Source organism: Euleptes europaea, chromosome 1, assembly GCF_029931775.1.
Source record: "Euleptes europaea isolate rEulEur1 chromosome 1, rEulEur1.hap1, whole genome shotgun sequence".
Classification (NCBI taxonomy): domain Eukaryota; kingdom Metazoa; phylum Chordata; class Lepidosauria; order Squamata; family Sphaerodactylidae; genus Euleptes; species Euleptes europaea.
The window spans coordinates 123659726-123678100 of record NC_079312.1 but is presented as its reverse complement, the minus strand read 5'-3'; the positions used below and the strand labels follow the sequence as shown (position 1 = coordinate 123678100).

The 18375-nt window shown below is 44.4% G+C and overlaps 1 protein-coding gene across 3 annotated transcripts in view; it reads right to left on the bottom strand.

The window, feature by feature from the left end:
* Nucleotides 1–18375, bottom strand: part of SEPTIN9 (septin 9) — a 207025-nt gene that overhangs the window by 53798 nt on the left and 134852 nt on the right. The window contains exon 1 of one of the 3 annotated variants that reach the window (XM_056856066.1): nt 15103–15219. The exons of 1 other annotated variant lie outside the window; for it this stretch is intronic. Coding sequence is in view for 1 of the 2 variants with exons in the window: in XM_056856056.1 (XP_056712034.1) it covers nt 14339–14351 (13 nt within the window). In the remaining variant the exon portion in view is untranslated. Of the gene's footprint in view, nt 1–14338; nt 14417–15102; nt 15220–18375 lie in introns of those variants that run through there. One more of the 3 variants, XM_056856056.1, reaches the window with a different exon arrangement.

The following is an 18375-nucleotide window of genomic DNA, read 5'->3' as shown; positions in this document are numbered from 1 at the left end:
ATTGCCCACTGAACAACAGGCTCCTACCTCACATCTCTAGTTTAAGTATTTTGCTTTTCTCCTTGAAGAGACCCAACCACCAGAATATACCATTTTAACTCAAAAAGGAGGTGTCTTCAACTCAGTGATAAATATACATGAAGTTTTTCCATCCTGCCACTGGTTGGCTCCCTGGAATGGTGGTGGGGCTGCCACTCCATGACTCAGCTGATTTGGTAGATCCAAATCCCTGCAACTCTCCAGCCAGGACTTCAGGCCTATTTGCTGGTTTTATTTCAGCCCCACATGACCCAGTGTGGTGTAGTGGTTAAGAGCAGTGGTTTGGAGAGGTGGACTCTGAACTGGAAAACCTGGTTTGATTCCTCACGCCCCCACATGAGCGTCGGAGGCTAATATGGTGAACTGGATTTGTTTTCCTGCTCCTGCACATGAAGCCAGCTGGGTGATCTTGGGCTAGTCACACTCTTTCAGCCCCACCTTCCTCACAGGGTGTCTGTTGTGGGGAGGGGAAGGGAAGGTGATTGTAAGATGGTATGATTCTTCCTTAAGTGGTAGACAAAGGCAGCATATAAAAACCAACTTTTCTTCGTCAAGTTTTGTGGGGTGTGGAGCGGAGAGGCAGGGAAGATGGAGGCTTGCAAGAAGACGACGCTTCATGCTGGCTGGATAGCCTTTTTAAAGTCCCCCCCCCCCTTAAATTCAGGGTCATGTGCTTTGGTGAATAACATCTCCAGTTAACTAATATCAGCTGATGTGTGTTAGAATATAAGGCAGTTCATATGTACACAGAGATCGAGAACGTGTATTAAAAAGTAGTAGTTGTTTTTTAAGGACAAGTGTACTAACTATGTAGTTTTGGTGGGCCAACTGGTGCAGTGATGGTGAAAAGTACTTTCATACCATACTGCAAATGTTACAGTGTATATTTTAATTCCCTATACAGTCATCTCCACACAGGGAGATTATGTACTATAGTAAGCAGTTCCAATGGCCTCAGGCCTTGCATGTAGGTAGCTCCCTTGGGGACAACGTAACAACGAATACAACCGAAGTAGTCCAGAATAATAACTAGATAGTTCTAATCCTGGTTAAGCAGCCAATTCATGTTTGAGTGTTTCTTTATTTGTCCCCATCCCAGTTTCTCCATTTGTGCTATACTACTTTTACAAGGTTATTGATAATCTCTTGCACACCTATGAACAGAGCACTGTGGAAGTTGTATGCTTACTTGAGGCTTCAAGAAATGCAGATTAACACCAGGAGAGGGTACTCTGTTCTAAACCCTTGGGGCCCTCCCCACCTCTGTGTTTCTATGCCAGTGGTTTCCAAACTTTTTGGGCCACTGCCCCCTTGGTTCCACAAACTCAACCCCAGTGGCCCCTATCCTATCCAACAACACAGTTGAAGGGACCCACCTCTTGCGTCCCCCTGCTGCCCCTCTTAGTGCCCCCCTAGGTAATCCCACCGCCCCCCGGGGGTGCGTACTGCCCACTTTGGGAACCACTGTTCCATGCTTTGTTGAGTTATGGGCTTCATAACACATTCTGTCCATGTTAGCTTGACATAATGTCCCATCAGACTCAGTGGGACTTACTCTACAGTGTGCTTTGGTGCCAGAACAACAAAGTACTCCAAAGATGGTGGTGGGGCAGAACACTTCACCAGGTGCATAATCATTGGAGATAATGTGGACAAATAGGCAAAAGCTACATTAATATTATTTAATCACAAGGAAAGATACTCCATTATCTGCAGAAACCTCTGTATACAATCTGGCTGTTAATTGACTACCTAATTATCTACTTGGAAACTTATGAGATCCCAGATTTTAAAGCTAGATTTGATGCACAGTTGCCTCTCTACTGTCTTCAGTATTGCTACTGATCCATAGACAATCATGCCTGTATGCTATGGGTAAAAGGACACCAAGGTACAAACAACATTCTCACTGTTGTGAAATGAAAGTCACAAGAAAACCGAACCAAAAACCATTTGTTTTATCTCTGTTGTCAAAAACAGGCTATTTTCAGAGTCCGCCACGCCATGTTCTTCTGCAGCGAATAATAAGGCATTGTATTATCATAACACTTCAATCCTCAACCCATTTTAGCCCACTGTAATCCACCAGACTGATCTAAGACTTCTCTGTGGTAAACAGATTGAGGATAGAGCATGGCCTCAAAGGACATCCTTCAACTTTGCAGCCTACTAACATGGCTGTATTCTGCAGAAAGATAAGAAAGAGGGTCTAACAGAGCAATCCTAAAGAGAGTTACTCTACTCTAAGGCCATTAAAATGAACGGGCTTAGACTGGAATAACTCTCTTTGGGATTGCACTGTAAAATATGCAAACTACAAATAAATATGTGGCAAAATGTGCGAGAGCATCTAACTATAGCCATTAACAATCAGAAATGCATGTTTTCCTAAAAGCTTAGAACCCGCAAGATTCAAGGGGTTACCGCACTTGTATTCCCAGCGATGTATTAAGAGTTTGAAAACGTTATTAAAAATACTGTTCGTACTTTCTATGTATTCCCAGCGATGTATTAGGAGTTTGAAAACGTTATTAAAAAATACTGTTCGCACTTTGCTTGGCCCCTTTAGCTGTGAAGACGTCTTCCAACCATTTATAAGCCGTGGTATCCAAAAACCCTTTTAAAGTGATGTTTTTTATAACATTTTCAAACTCTTAATACATCACTTTAAAAGGGTTTTTGGATACCACGGCTTATAAATGGTTGGAAGACGTCTTCACAGCTAAAGTGCGAACAGTATTTTTTATAACATTTTCAAACTCTTAATACATCGCTGGGAATACAAAGTGCGGTAACCCCCTCAGATATGGAACTTTCAATGAACGTGGGTTATTTTCACCCAATGGGCCCTAATCTTTAGGCAAGACTAAAAAGACATAGATGTTATTTTCAGAATTGGGAGGCTTCCTTGAGCCTTGGTTCGGTAAGATTCACCTGAAGGTCTAAAAACCTTTAGCTATTTAGGCTCCTCAGTAGGAAATCTGCATTCATTATTTTTTCTTTCTTTTTTAAGTCAGAGGCTGTCGTCCTGACTGCCACATTTTATTCCAGAGTCTTTCAAGCCCATTCACACATAGCCCTTAAATCTCACCTCTGGACTATGTCTGCTTCTGGTTATTTTGCGAAATCACTAACATGGGCTTTATATGTTGGGACACATTCGGAATATCAAAGCACAACATGTACCCCACAGAATCTTATTATGCAGGCTATACCACAAGCATTGTATGTACAGAGGCCACACAGTAAACAGCAAGACAACTCCAAAAGACCAAACAAGAGTCCATTTCATAAGGGAAACTTCTAATATTTATGAAAGCTCAGAACAAACCCATGCAAGGATGCTAGCAAAGCAGTGGTTTCTGTGTTGTGCAGATCTGCTGTCCCTTTTCAAGAATTACGGAGTCACACCTCCCTAAACTGCCAGCTTGAAGAAGAGCCCAATGTTTTATAGCGGCACACTTTTTTTTTTTGCCAGCTGACCGGCTGTTTTCATTTGTGATGACAAATGAGTTGTTAAATGTTTCCTGTTTATCTCTGTGGGGCAGCACCAGAAACGGAGTGCGTGTTCGTGGGTAAGATATTTCTCTCGCCTGTTTCCTTAGTAAGGAAGTGCATCCCTGGGAAACCAATACACACTTCTCTGGTCGCACAGGCAAACTATGCAGCAGCAAGCACCCAGCATCACACCACCGGAAAGAGGATGTCTGTATGATGCTGGTCCAGAACATCCTTGTGTGATTATAGAATGTCCAAGTAATTTCTCCACCCTTGTGGTAGAGGAGGAGGAGGAGGAGTTGGTTTTTATATGCTGACTTTCTCTATCACTTAAGGAAGAATCAAACCGGTTTACAATTATGTTCCCTTCTCCTCCCCACAACAGACACCCTGTGAGGTAGGTGGGGCTCTCTAATAGAATTGTGACTAGCCCAAGATCACCCAGCTGGCTTCATGTACAGGAGTGGGGAAACCAACCTGGTTCACCAGATTAGCCTCCGCCGCTTCATGTGGAGGAGTGGGGAATCAAGCCCGGTTCTCCAGATTAGAGCCCACCACTCCAAACCACCGCTCTTAACCACTACAACACACTGGCTCTCAGGTTAGGAAATGAGCAACTGGTAATCCACAGGTTCAATTTATCCCTGTAAAGGACACCCCCCCTCCTTTGCTCTGCTGGAAATGGACTGGAGGGCAGGCCAAGATCAAACATTCGAACCATGTGTGTGTGTGGGGGGGTGTCTTCTCGCTGGCACACCCATTTCTCAACTGGCCCTCCATCTCACCTTTCAGACCAGAAAGAAGGCAGAGCATGCTGCCTCATCAATGCCTCCTATCACTGAAGGACTTCGATATTTCCATTTCAGACAGATCTAATGAATGCATGGAGGCAGCTGACACTGGATTGGGAGTCAGTCTGAGGTGGAGCATAGGAGATTTGACACTTGAACTATTATTGCTATAGTGTCTTGGGCAACTCATTCTTTGTATTTTTGTGTGTCACAGAATCAAACCTGGAAGCAGCTTCAGAGTAGTCATACGGAATCTGACCAACCATAAATCCTGCCTCCAGCTGCTCAGAGTTTCAACAACTGAAGATTACTTGCAGAGTATTTCGTTTCCTGGGTTAATTATGTGCATAGGCAAAATGTTCAACCAACAGCCTTCCTACAAGGTCTAAAACAGGAGAGTCCTCAATTTCCTCAAGAAAACATGATCCATTTTCCATAGAGAGGGGTAGGTGTGTGCGTAGTCTGGGTAGAAGCAATTCAAAATCTAATTTAAACCTGGTCTGTTGTGTCTTAAACTTGCTAACTCTTGTCCTTCCTCTTAACGTACTTTGCAAACTGTTCTTTTTTCTCTCCCTCTCCCCCTCCATGGTAGATCTGGTGTATTGGTCAGCAGGTCAGACTAGGATCTAGGTTCCAATCCCTACCGGCCACACAGACACACAAAAAAGAAATGCATAATCTTTCACCAATCACTCCCTCTCTGCTTAACCAACTCAGAGTTGTTGTGAGGATAAAATGGAAAAGGCCTTGTGCACCATCCTCAGTTTCTTGAAGGGCAACAAAATGTGGCGGATATTGTTGCCAAGACTGAGATTCTTCCATTTTGTTGGCATCACTCCCTTGGTTAGCCCCTGGCATGACTGCCTTTGCCAGATCGGGGATGGTCTTCCAGATTTTACGGGCTCTCTAGGCAAACATGAAGGCGACCAGGTAAAAGGAATGTGAGGCTGGGATTAGTCAATTGGCAGGATTGACTGTGAGCTCTCTGAGACAATGGGTGACTCATCTAGGAAGGGGCAAAGTGCAGAACCTTTAGAAGAGTCCTGAGAGGCAGACCCAACTCAACACATCCAAGGCGCCACGGATACCATATTGGCATACTTTGGCCTCATCAAGTAATCAAGGCTATACTCCAGGCAACGGCTGCCTTTATTTCTCTCACAGCAAAGATTTATTTGCACCACCTCTTATTTGAATGGGTTAATCAGCTTCTTCAGCCAAGACTCATTCAAACTTCTTTTCATGGCTCCAATCCCTCCCATTCTTCCGATGGGAAGAACAGCAAGCTGCCACTCCACGTTCCCGCCTGTGCTAATCACAGCTGCTATTTCTGACTTTCCCAGATTCTGTCCCTCCTCCTGGCAAGACTAATAAAGTTGGCTTTTGTTTTCTACTGTGCTCAGCCCCTGTAACTCAGCTTCCTTCCAGACGTCAAAGTCCACACTGCCACTCTGCACACATGCTTGCTTGCCTATCTGTGTGCCCTGGGTTCTGGCGTGCTGATCAGACCCAGCCTCACTCCCTCTTTGGACTTGCCTGAATGGCTGCTAGATCACCTGCTTGGCCCCCTTCCCAAGTGCCAGTTAGAGGATCAACAAAACTAGACCACACCAGACAATTCCCTGACACAGAAAAGAATGAGTAACATTTGTCCCGTCTTCTTTCCCTCCTCTGCTTGCTTGGTGTAGTGGTTAAGAGCCGTGGTTTGGAGCAGTGGACTCTGATCTGGAAAACTGGGTTCGATTCCCCCACTCCTCCACATGAGTGGTGGAGGCTAATCTGGTGAACTGGATATGTTTCACCACTCCTACGCATGAAGCCAGCTGGGTGACCTTGGGCTAGTCACACTCTCTCAGCCCCACCCACCTCACAGGGTGTCTGTTATGGGGAAGGGAAGGTGATTGTAAGCCGGTTTGACTCTTCCTTAAGCAGTAGAGAAAGTCAGCATATAAAAATCAACTCTTCTTTTTGTCCCCTTTCTCTCTAAGTATGTACTGGTCCATGGGGGTAACTACTGGGTCGCTGCCAGAATTGGGTACTGGTATTAATGGACAGTGTGGTATTTTATGCTGAAATGTACTATTACACTGAATGCTTACCTGTAAGCCTGGTTCTCCTCCATAAACTAGCTCTGATTATTTCCAATTTACTAACAGCCTGTTTTCTTTTCTAAGCCTGCTTTGGAGCTCCATCATGCTTTATCCCAAACCTCTGGGCATATAACATTCATTCCCCTCTATCTGAACTTGAGCCTGGTCACTTGGACAAAGCTCTTGCATCAAATGTTACACTTCAGACTTGCATTCCGATTGAAAAAGCAAGAAGCAGCATGTTCTTCCCAACACACACAAGCGGTACAAAAATACCCCCAGTCCTCACCCTGTCCACTTTATTCTTCTCTCCAGTACACTTCATGTTGTATTTGATCAATTTCATTTTAATTTTCTTTTTAATTTATGGTCCTTAGTCGAGGAGAAAGCATTTCACATCTGGATAGGATGTCCAAAAGTGACAGCAACCACAATTCCTGCATTCTAAGAAACTGGGTAGTGGCGGTCCATCCCCACCCGCAAATTCCAGAGGGTAAAAGTAACAGGAGCTGTACAAAAATTCAAGGGAAGAGGGCTTATTTGTTTCACTATTATCACTTGGCAGAATAGTGAGGTTACGAAGTCCACAAGGGTGCAGAATGAAAGAACTACTGCAGTTCACCGTTAGGAGCCTGGGTAGCTACACAAACGAAGTCCCCTGGGCATATGGTATTCTTGCCTCACTCACAGTAAGCATCTCCATAAGGGGCCCCCTCAAAAAGCCCCCTAGCTGAAATAGGAGAGAAGCTGTTCATATGGTAAATGCTCTCTGAGGAGAGAACAAAGAAGGAATTCTATGACTGGGCAGTGAGGGTTGTCGGTTTTCTAGGAGGAAACAGACCAGCTGCTTCAGGTACCAGGGAACCAACAGTACAACAGCCTCAACCACTGGTCTGTTTTCAACCCAATACCTCCATTCCTCCTAAACAAGCCCAATCTATCCTGGGGAGCTTGAAAGGTTCCAAAGGGGAAGACTGAAGGAAATGGCTGTCTTGTCTTTCTTTTTAAAGCACTCACAAGAAGGGGCCCCTCAAATATGGAGTTCCACCTTTGATGTAGTATGGAGCATGACACACTGGTTTATTGCTACCCTGCTTTCTAGCCCTATGCCACAGACAGCATCCAATAAGAAACATTTTATGCTTAAGGAAGCCATGGGGCACTGCTGCTTTCTAATAATCTCTAAACACACGTGTGTTTGGAAATGTTACTTTCAATGGCTTGGATCCAGTCAGCCAGAGGATTTTTGCCGTCAGAAGGAGGGAGATTTTTGCTGATTTCCCCCCTCCTTGGGCAGACCCCCAACTCCATCTTCATTGCTGTTCCTGGGGTACCCTGTACCCCCACCATAGCATTTGAGGGATGGGGGGGCTGCAGTGGGAAGGGGAAAGCAAGAAAATAACACTCTTCAGATGGAAACCCATCTGTGGAAATCCTCCACTCGATTTAACCCAATCTATATATAAAGGCTTTAAGACTGAGCGAATTTGCTACTCTCCTATTACACATATGAAAAATATTTTTAATAAGTGGAGATACTAGTGGTAAGAAAACTGTGCCCACTGTGTGAAGTAAACTACCCTGATTTGTATTAGTAGTAATAATACTTAAGTGTTTATATAATGCATTCACATGCCCTTACAACTCCGCTGAAAGTTGGGTCAGTATTAGTCCCACGCTGCAGATGGGCTTGTCCAAGGTCACCCAGACAGGCAAGAGGGCAAGAATCTCGATAGCCACCCTCACAGCATTTAATTACTTCATCGACCTGGTGTACCATACATAGTAAGTACTCAGTAACTGGTAGCACTATGGAGCAGCTGAATTTGATTTAATTCTAATGTGGAATAACCATGTGACGTATCTGCAGTCAAAAACATTGCATATGAGAAAGGCCCTATTTAAGTCATTTGAATAACAGCTCAATCACAGTTATTGCAACTGCAATATTAACAATGATCAAATGTTTTAAAAACTGAGGAAAGATGGAATTACTAGCTAGCACTCATGCAGCATGTTTACTCATGGGCTCCCAGGTAAGTATGCATGGGGCCCAGACTCATATGCCAGTCATTTCCAGATGCTGAATAACTGCTGGCATTTTGCTCTTGGTGCTAAAGAAAGTCCCTTTATTTGTATACTAGCCAGGAGAACTGAAGGGAGGGGCCTGTGTGCACATTATGTGTCTGGAGCCCTTTGTCATGGCATAAGTTGGTTGTACTCTGAGATATCTTTCTCTTCTGTTATGCCGGAAGTAACTCTAGTTACTCCATGCCTTGCAGCTTAGTGCACTGCTCTCTGGCCACAGGTGAAATGCAAGCTAGCAGCAGCTGAAAAGGAAACTTGGCACAGAGGTAATGTGTGCACAAGTCCCAGGCCTTGATTTAAGCTTGGCCTTTTTCTCCCCTCCTTATTGAAAGGCTCCTTCAGCCAACAGGCAGGTTAATAGAACTTCCCACTTGGAGAGAAAGAACCCTGAACCTCTCACTAGTCTTAACTAAAGATATGAACACGCAGCCCAGTGGCCCTGGTCACATCCTTCACATCTCTCTCCCCCACCAAAACTAAGCCTATATATGCCTAACTGGAATGAACACATTCTTCCACAGTTTATTCCTGCCTCTGCCTCCCTCCTCTCAACTATGCCAGATTTTGGACTGCAAGCTCCTTTCAACAGGGACCTGTCATCTTGTACTCTTTGAGGCACCATGTCCCATTCTACTGGGCCATGCTATGAATAACAGTTACTACTGCTTGCAGCCTTCAGATCCAGCAACTTCAGCCAAATCAGACACTGCAATCTTCTCCCAAGTTAACAGCTTCCAGAGAGGTAACAATAATAATCAACCACTGCAAGGAAAGGGAAGAGCCTACGGGCACTGCACAGACCAACAGGTAAAGTGCATCTCACTTACAGATGCAGCACAGTAAAACTGTTGGCCTTTAAGGTGCCAGTAGACACTGGTCATTGTGGATGGAGAATTTCTACTTCTCCCCCCCCCCCATGTACTTACTTCATTTATACCCTACCTTTCTCCCCAGTGAGGACCCAAAGCAGCTTACATTGTTCTCCTCTCCTCCATTTTATCCTCCCAACAACCCTGTGATGTAGTTTAGGCTTAAGAGTATGTGACTGGCCCAAGGTCACCAAAGCAAGCTTCCATGCCAGAGTGGGGATCGGAACCTAAGTTTCCCAGACCCTAGTGCAGCACTCTTAACTACTATATCAACATTCTACACACAGATGGACCACAAGCCGGCAGGAATATTATGCCCTGAACACATCCATAAGAACATAAGAAAAGCCCTGCTGGATCAGACCAAGGCCCGTCAAGTCCAGCAGTCTGTTCACACAGTGGCCAACCAGGTGCCTCTAGGAAGCCCACAAACAAGATGACTGCAGCAGCATTATCCTGCCTGTGTTCCACAGCACCTAATATAATAGACATGCTCCTCTTATCCTGGAGAGAATAGGTATGCATCATGACCAATATCCATTTTTACTAGTAGCCATGAATAGCTCTACCCTCTGTGAACATGCCCACTCCTCTCTTAAAGCCTTCCAAGTTGACAGCCATCACCACATCCTGGGGCAGGGAGTTAACTCTGCTGTGGGGCAGGGAAATCCACAATTTAACAGTCCATGTCACATGAATACGCCAAGAATATCAGTCTGTCAAGGTTAGTATTGCTGATTCTGGCAGCAGCTTTCCAGGATTTTGGGCAGAGGCCCTTTGTATCACCTACGGATGCTTTTAATTGGTGAAGGGAATTTAATCTAGGGCTTTCTGCATTATGTACCAGTGAGCCACAGCCACTCCCCTGGATGCTGATCTTTGCAACAATGCAATCATTTCAGAATTGGGGACACCCAGTACCATTAGATCAATGGCTGTTCCATGGGTCCATACATGTCCCCACAATATGCCAACATACTGATGGAAGATTTAGAATCCTTCCACAGCTTCTGTCCTCAACTGCTTCTCTTCTGTTTTAGATATAACTTATGGCATCACCACCTGGACTGATGGGAAGGAGGCCCTCTAAAAAATCCACCAGGATGTCAACAGCTTCCATCAACTTAAGTCTGGAGCAGACATACAATACAAAACAACACCACATAAACAATACACGAACAATACATTACAGATATGAAACTACAACAAGTTAATAACAAGTTTTCCCTGGGTGTGCATAGCTAATTTTGTTCCCATCTTATAATCTTCCCTGTATTTAAGTATACTATCTTAGTCAGATTAGATATATACTACTTGATCGCTCCCTTGATTATATACCTTATACTAACTCAATAATTAAACTTAAGTCTGTTATCTCATTTGGAATTTCTTGTTAGTTAGTAATAATAATAGAATTCCATTACACACTTTTTGCTTAGTATGTTTAATATAGCCTTGTAACTACACTTTTTCATTTCAGTTTTAAGAAACATATGCTCTATATAATTTCCACTTTTTTTGGAACTCTTCACTGGGTTGTCTATTTACATAGCTTGTCAACTTAGCCATCACTGCATACTCTGCTAACTTGTCCTTCCACTCTTCTATATCTGGACAATCTTGTTTTCCAGGTTCGCTTTCTGGACACTACTATACAACTATATGACTGACATATTAGTCACATTTTATATCAGAAAACAGCTGATCATTAAAGATACTCACATGTGTAACATTCTGAACACACCACATGATCCAGTGTGTACAATCAAGCCCTGCAATATAACTTCATCTACACTAGTCCTTTGGATAGAGACAAACATCTTCAGGGTTTCCACTAAGCACTCCTAAAATTACTTCCCCACCTGGGGAAATGAATAATCAGACTGATAGGAGTGGCTGGCTCAGAATTAAGTTATCAGAATGCCACTGGTTGTCACGTACAACTTTCACCTGAAACCTACCCAGTGCATCATGAAAGCATTCACAGGCTTTTAGAGGAGAGGCTGGTCCCTGCTACAGACAGCCCATCAACTTGAAGCAACTATTCACTTCCAGCAATGGATCACTCAGAGGAGATTCTAGCCTCTGCAACAAATCCCAGTGCCTGCCAACTCTATCCCTATATCGCCTCAAGCAATACTAGCACTGAACACATCAGTCGTTCCATGTCAAGGGCTCATTCACCTGCATATCTTCTAATGCAGTATACGCTGCCATAGGCCAGCAATGTCCTCTTCCCCATTTACACTGGTAAAACTGGATTGTCTCTATACAAGAGAATAAATGAACGCAAACTGGACATTAAATGGCAGCAGTCAAACTTGCAGGGGTGCATGTCAACTTTCCTGGACATTCAAATCACAGAATGAAAGTGCCACAATTCAGCAAAAGAGTTTCAGTGGACCACTCCAGCAGACTTGGAATTAATATGCAGATTCGACACTACCCAACTTGGGATGAATAGGGACTGAAAGTGGTTAGTTCACTACAGAAATTAAGTAATAATCCCTTTTCTCATCTATACTGTTCAGCTTACTTTTCCAATTAGCCAGCAGTTGGAGTGGTCCACGTCCAGTCCAATTGATTGGTTGTCATTCATGCTCTGTTATGTATCATTTCTGGCTTGGAATGCTGAGCCTTCTTCTCTTTCATTGTAAATAGCTCTCTTCTTCCCCATCCACTTTTAATCCTTGTAGCTATCAATATGTCAAGTGAATGTAATCCATTGCGCATCTGATAAAGTGGGCTCAGGGTCATGAAAATGCATGCCACAATACATTATTAGTCTTTAAAGCGCCTCAAGACTTTTTGTTGTTCTGGATACAATTGACCACACAGCTACCACTCTGGAATTTGCCACCAGACTCTTCTGTGTTTCAAGATGAATGAACACAACTTTGAAAATGTTGCGCACTGTAATGATATACGCCTGACCTCAGTACGACAGTCTACCTGTGCAGTGGTGGGTGGACAACGATGATCACAAGGTTGACAAGCCATACAGCATTAGAATCACAACACATTTACAAATTGTTAAATTTGGATACCTACAATATGCAGATGAGTTGCATCCCTCCATCTCGTCAAATCTGTACAATCATCTATATAAAACTATCTGTATGCACAGCCCTTTACAGAGCAATAAAGTAAACAAGGGGGAAAGTCTCTGCCCCAAGGAGCATGCAATCTACGTGGGAGATAAGAAGAGGCAAGAGTAAAAGAAGAGGGCAAGGCAACCTGAGCAAGAGCATATGCTTAGACCATTCTGGATGAAGAAAGGTATTAAGGGATTAGAGCCAAAGACATCACAAAAAATATGGGCTTTGAGGAGAAATGTAAATGAAGGGAAGCTTGCCCCCTGCTATTGAGAAAACATTTGACAAGCAAGGCTGGAGTATCTGCAATCTGTCTCTTCCCACGAGTCAGGAACAATGGGACAATTACAGTCCCAGCTGCGCACAGCCTCCAGCCCAGAGTGTGTGTGTGTATGGGGAGGGAGTGTGTGTATGGGGGGGAGCACAGCTGATCTCAGTGGGCCTTTGCAGCATTACATTAATCAAGGTCAAGCTCATCCCAGATTCAGCACTGCTAGCATGATCTGAGAAGGGAAAAGTTTGTCCTCTTTCCCCCCTCCTCCTCCTCCCAAGGGAGAATTAAACCAAAGATGTCCGTTTTAAAAACAAGGAAAGGATTCAGAGATTGACACAGGGCCCCTACAAGTGCAGTGTGTTCCCAATAAGCTTTCAAAGGCATGGTTATTCAAGCTACCTTTTGAGAGAGAAGGATTTATATATGCAAAACCACTTCAGAAATTGTACAAGAGGGCATCCATGCAGAACTTCCAACACCCATGTCCCTCAGCAGTGCTTTCAGTACTGCATGCTTAAAACCTCAAGACAGTACCGAACTGAGGAGGCCTTATTTGAATTTCAAGTTTGTTTCTTTTAGTTCCTAATCTGACCTGTAACGTATCAACTCTTCCCATTTTCTCTTCTAGGTACTCACATGAGGACTGACTGAAGCTCCACCCCCCCAAGCAGTCATGTGGTCTTCTAGTCCTGAAAACCCACAATTAGGATCAAGCAGATCTTGGGGGGTAGGGAAGAAAAGAGAGAAACGTTAGCTACCTGCTTAAATAACTCCCCCCCGCCCCCTGTACACAACCAGTACACAGTAGAACTCACTACAAAGACTTGCAATGAATATGCCATACTTTGTTGTGAAATTCTCTCCTTGATTCCTGAGATGGTCAGGAGAAAGGTGGGCACATAAATGTTTTATATAAATAAAACTCATCAAGGTGGGAATTAGCTTTACCAGGTGGGGTAATTTCCAACTGATCTGTTCTTAAGTAAAACTACATACTGGCTACTCAGCAATAAACAAACAGCCTAAAGAGTCCCTAAAGTTAAAGACAATCCCCTGTGCAAGCACCGAGTTCATTACTGACCCATGGGGTGACGTCGCACCCCAACATTTCCTAGGCAGACTATGTTTACGGGGTGGTTTGCCAGTGCCTTCCCTAGTCATGTTCCCTTTACCCCCAGCAAGCTGGGTACTCATGCCAGTGCCTTCCCTAGTCATGTTCCCTTTACCCCCAGCAAGCTGGGTACTCATTTTACCAACCTCGGAAGGATGGAGTCCCTACTGAACTGAAAAGGGTTGCCAGATGTGTCGTTATCATTAAGGGGTAGCTTCAGTTGCCCATTTCTACATAGCTTCTTAGCAATTTTTACACAAATAATTCCCATGCTCAGAAAAGTCCTTTGCTAGGAAATTTTATCTGGCAGCCTCTCTGCCTCTCTCTCAAAAAAGCCCCATCTCATTTCATGCAGCCCCCAAAGTAGCAGCAAAAATCCAGCAGTTACTGCTGAATGTAGCAAAAACCCCGAGGGAGAAAAAAGTTCCAAGAGGAACAGTTAGCAGAGTTAAAAGCCAAGGCATGTACAAGTCCAACACCTACCTCCAGGGCTCATGTTCTGCAAAGACAGGAAAACGCAGGCACTCACACCATGCTTTCTTAAGCCAGATGGCTAGATAGTAAGTAGCAAAGGGTGTGTTTGCATGTGAGAGAGAGAGAGAGAGCATGGAGGGGGTGGGAGGGAAAGAGAGGAATGAATTACAGTTTAGTTGTCCCCTCTGTTTAGAATGCAGCGTGGGGGGGGGGGGGAAGGCAAGGAAACAGAACTCATCAGAAACAGAACTTAGCACACTCAGCTCCACTGGCCAAATATTTACAAAGAGATAGCTGTGAGGCACAAAGCCCTTTTCTTTCCGCAGCAAAGAAATCTGGTCAAGGCATGGAAACTGATTCTCCCCCCAGTCCCTCCTCCTCTCTGCTTCCAGGTCCCAGACGTGGGGGGGGGGGCTCATCACCTTTTCTCCAAGTGGGGCTAAAGAGAAAGGCACCCCCCCCATACACAAATGCACATCTCAAGCACAGATACCACTACGCGTGCACAGAAAAGATCCCAGAAACCTTCTTTCCCCACAAACCCAACTGCCTTGCCATAAAACAGCCCACAAAACACAAGGCTTTTCTTCCCGTCCTCCAGCTCTCTCTTTCTTCTCCCTCCCTCCCTGCACAAAGCTGGAATGGCAAAGCAACCTGACTCAGGAAGTGGGGGGGGGGGGCGAGGAGAGCAACCTATCTGTAGCATGTTACAAAGAAGCAGGGGAAAGTTTGAATTATTTTAAAAGAACAAAGGCAGTTTTGAGGAGACTCACCCAAGCAGCTGAAAACTCTTATTCTCCTGGCTATGTTAGCTGAGAAAGACCCGCCCCCTCCAGGGTCACATGGTTCAGAATGCTAGTCAATGATCAAAGGAGCATTGTCACTGTGTGAATAATGAGCATCCCACAGTGCAATGGAGGTAGGCAGTAGCTGGAAGAGGGGGGATAATTACTGCCCAGGGGTGCAGATGAACAAGCAGGATCAGCAAAAGAAGGGGGAAAGGTTCAGTCGGGCAGTTTAAAAAGAAACGGTCGTACAAGTCCAGGAAGGAGAGAGGAAGAGAATGCAGTGGCTGAAACAGTCTCAAGACAGACTCATGAAATGAACACCCAACCTCAGACGTCTTTAATATTATTCGTCTCAGTGGGATCTGAGAGTACAGATATTAGATTTGCAACTTACGCATGCCTACGCACATTAAGGCTTACACTGAAGTAAACATGTGTGGGATCAAGCTGCATGCTCCTTCCTATATAGTTGCTAAGTCATGTATGTTCTGGTCAGGATGCAATGTGAATATAAAACGGTTCGTTCAGCGTATTGGGTTTTGTGGGGAAAGAAGGCTTCAGGGTTTACTCCAGGTAGGGCTGCAACCCTCACCATGGGGATAAGTCACACTGAGTTCCAAACATGCACAGGATCAGAAGTTTACTCAGTGCAGAAGTCTGGGGACTCTAGCGCACAGTCCCTGCCACACACAAAAGTCTGTGAGATGTGGTGGCTAAAGAGTCTGGGCTTGCTTTATTTAGCTATGATGGCCACTGGGTGGTTATGTGGCAAAATCAGGCACTGCCAAAGCTGCATCACAGGGTTGTTGTAAGGTCTTGAGTTGTCCATATAATTAGTAAGGCCACAATACATAGAAGTCCTCCAACAATCCCCCAAAATAGCCAATATCTATCAATTATCTATTTTTTATCCTGCCTTTCCTCTTAAGGAGTTCAGAACAGTGATTATGTCTACAAAACAACTCTTTGAGGTACGTTACACTGGGTGGGAGTGACAGCTCAGTCACTGAGTCCATCTTCCCCAGTCCTAGTGTAACCACCGCTACCACAGTTCTTGCTGTCCACCTCACAAATTCCTCCTGTGTAAAACAATGGGTTTGGGTACCTTGCACTCTGAAGGGGGCAGCGAAAAGACAGTGGGGAATCAGAGGACACGGACGAACAAGGGAAGGGGACAACCATCACTAGTTTCAAAGGGCATGACCATTAGAGAGCAGGATCACTTATACACAGGTTGTCCTAGCTTGGATGCTACTGGGAAGCCACTTCTCCACAGCACCATTGTGCTTCTGTGTACTTCCAGGGTTTCCCCCCATCTCTTCTGTGGCAATTGGCATATTGTTATAATGCTTTGTTATAATCTGTCTGTCAGGCTCTCAGAATTCCAGGATTTCAGTTTAAAAAAAGTCTTCAGCCTCTTCCTTTGAGGAGATATGCCTTTCCCCTTATACCTCTGCTATGGAAAGGCCTAGAGACTTACTTTTAAAAAATGAAAGGTGGGAATACAAAATACCTGACATGAAGATTGCTATAATCATATGCCAATTGCTGTTTTTTTTAAAGCCCTCCTGTGGCAGAGAAACGGCTACTGGCAGGGGACTGAGCAAGGAAAATGCAGAGAAATATCCATGTGGCACTCCGTTATCACTGAACTATACCTGCAATCACCACTGCGATGGGAAACTAACCCATCTGGAAAACACCTAGGCTAGCAGGTGGGCTGGGTGGAGACCAGGAGAGTGAATATCTTGCTTGGGTGTCTTAGCAAAACAACAGGACTGGAATGCCCAACTACTGTGTTAAGTCTGATCCTAGGTAGAGTTAGGCGCAAAGTAACTGATCTCAGTGGCCTTAAGCCTGCCAAAATCTGCATAGGATCAGGCCACTATTTATAAAGAAGCCTCCAACCCCTGAAACCAAATGAACAAGCAATGCAATTCTAAGGATCAATAAATTCAGCTGAGCTCAATGGGGCTTTCTTCTTACAGTAAGTATCCTTAGGTGTGCAGTCTTACTTCCTAGCAAGTATGGTTAGAATTGGATTGTAAACAATTTAATTTGGAGTAATTTAATTTGGAGTAAACATACTAGAGTTATCAGCCATCAAGGGAACAGTTCTAGAAATACAAATCATTCTTATAAAATAGTCTGCCCTTTCAAGCATAATTTTCACTAGTCCAGATAGGACTTGCAATGATGGGTTTAAATTACAGGTGGAAAGGTGTTTTGTTTTTGTTTTTTACAGTAAGAGTAGTTCAGCAGTGGAATAAGCGGGCTAGGGAAGAAGAAGAAGAGTTGGTTTTTATATGCCGACTTTTCCTACCACTTAAGGCAGAATCAAACCAGCTTACAATCACCTTCCCTTCCCCTCCCCACAACAGACACCCTGGGAGGGGTAGGTGGGGTTGAGAGAGCTCTAACAAAACTGTAACTTGCCCAAGGTCACCCAGCTGGCTTCGTATGTAGGAGTGGGGAAACCAACCCAGTTCACCAGATCAGAGTCCACTGCTCCAAACCACCGCTCTTAACCACTACACCACGCCGGGAGTTGGGGAGCTCCCCCTCACTGGCAGTCTTCAAGAAGCTGGACAAACACTTGTCAGGGATGCTTTAGGTTGGTTCTGCATTGAGCAGGGGTTGGACTAGATAGCCTGGAAGGCCCCTTCCAACTCGATGATCTATTATTCGAGGTGGTGGTGGGGAGGTTCTGTCTTTATAGGAGTTAGGAGGGCATTTGAGAAACAGTTACTTTGGTATTGAGCCTGGCTTTGGCCGGGAAGAGCGGGGTAACAAATGGAAATAATAAATAAATAAATAAATATTTGCTTTCTTTACATAGTATAGTAAACTAAGTATGCTCATTTGGCTGTTGGCATTCCAGAATTAACATGAAAATGGTAAGAAATTTGGGTTTAAAAAAAAAAAAACCCTGAAAAAATCTGATAAAGCTATGGGGACTTCTTGAGAGGAAGTCAATGATTTCATTTTTTTAAAAACCGTGATTAACAAATATTACTTCAAAGCTCGCTGTGAGTCAAACAAAATAAAGAAAACATGTTTAGGGCTGTTACCAAGCTATTCCTAATCATCTGTATAGGCCAGGGGTCTCAAAACTGCGGCTCCAGAGCCGCATGCGGCTCTTTGCCCGGCTGAGTGCGGCTATCCGAACTTGGTTCGGAGCCCCTGCTCTTGCGCCCGCTCAACTGTTGGGTGGTGCGGGCTTCCTTTGGTAGACATGGCCTCCGGCTGAGTCCTATT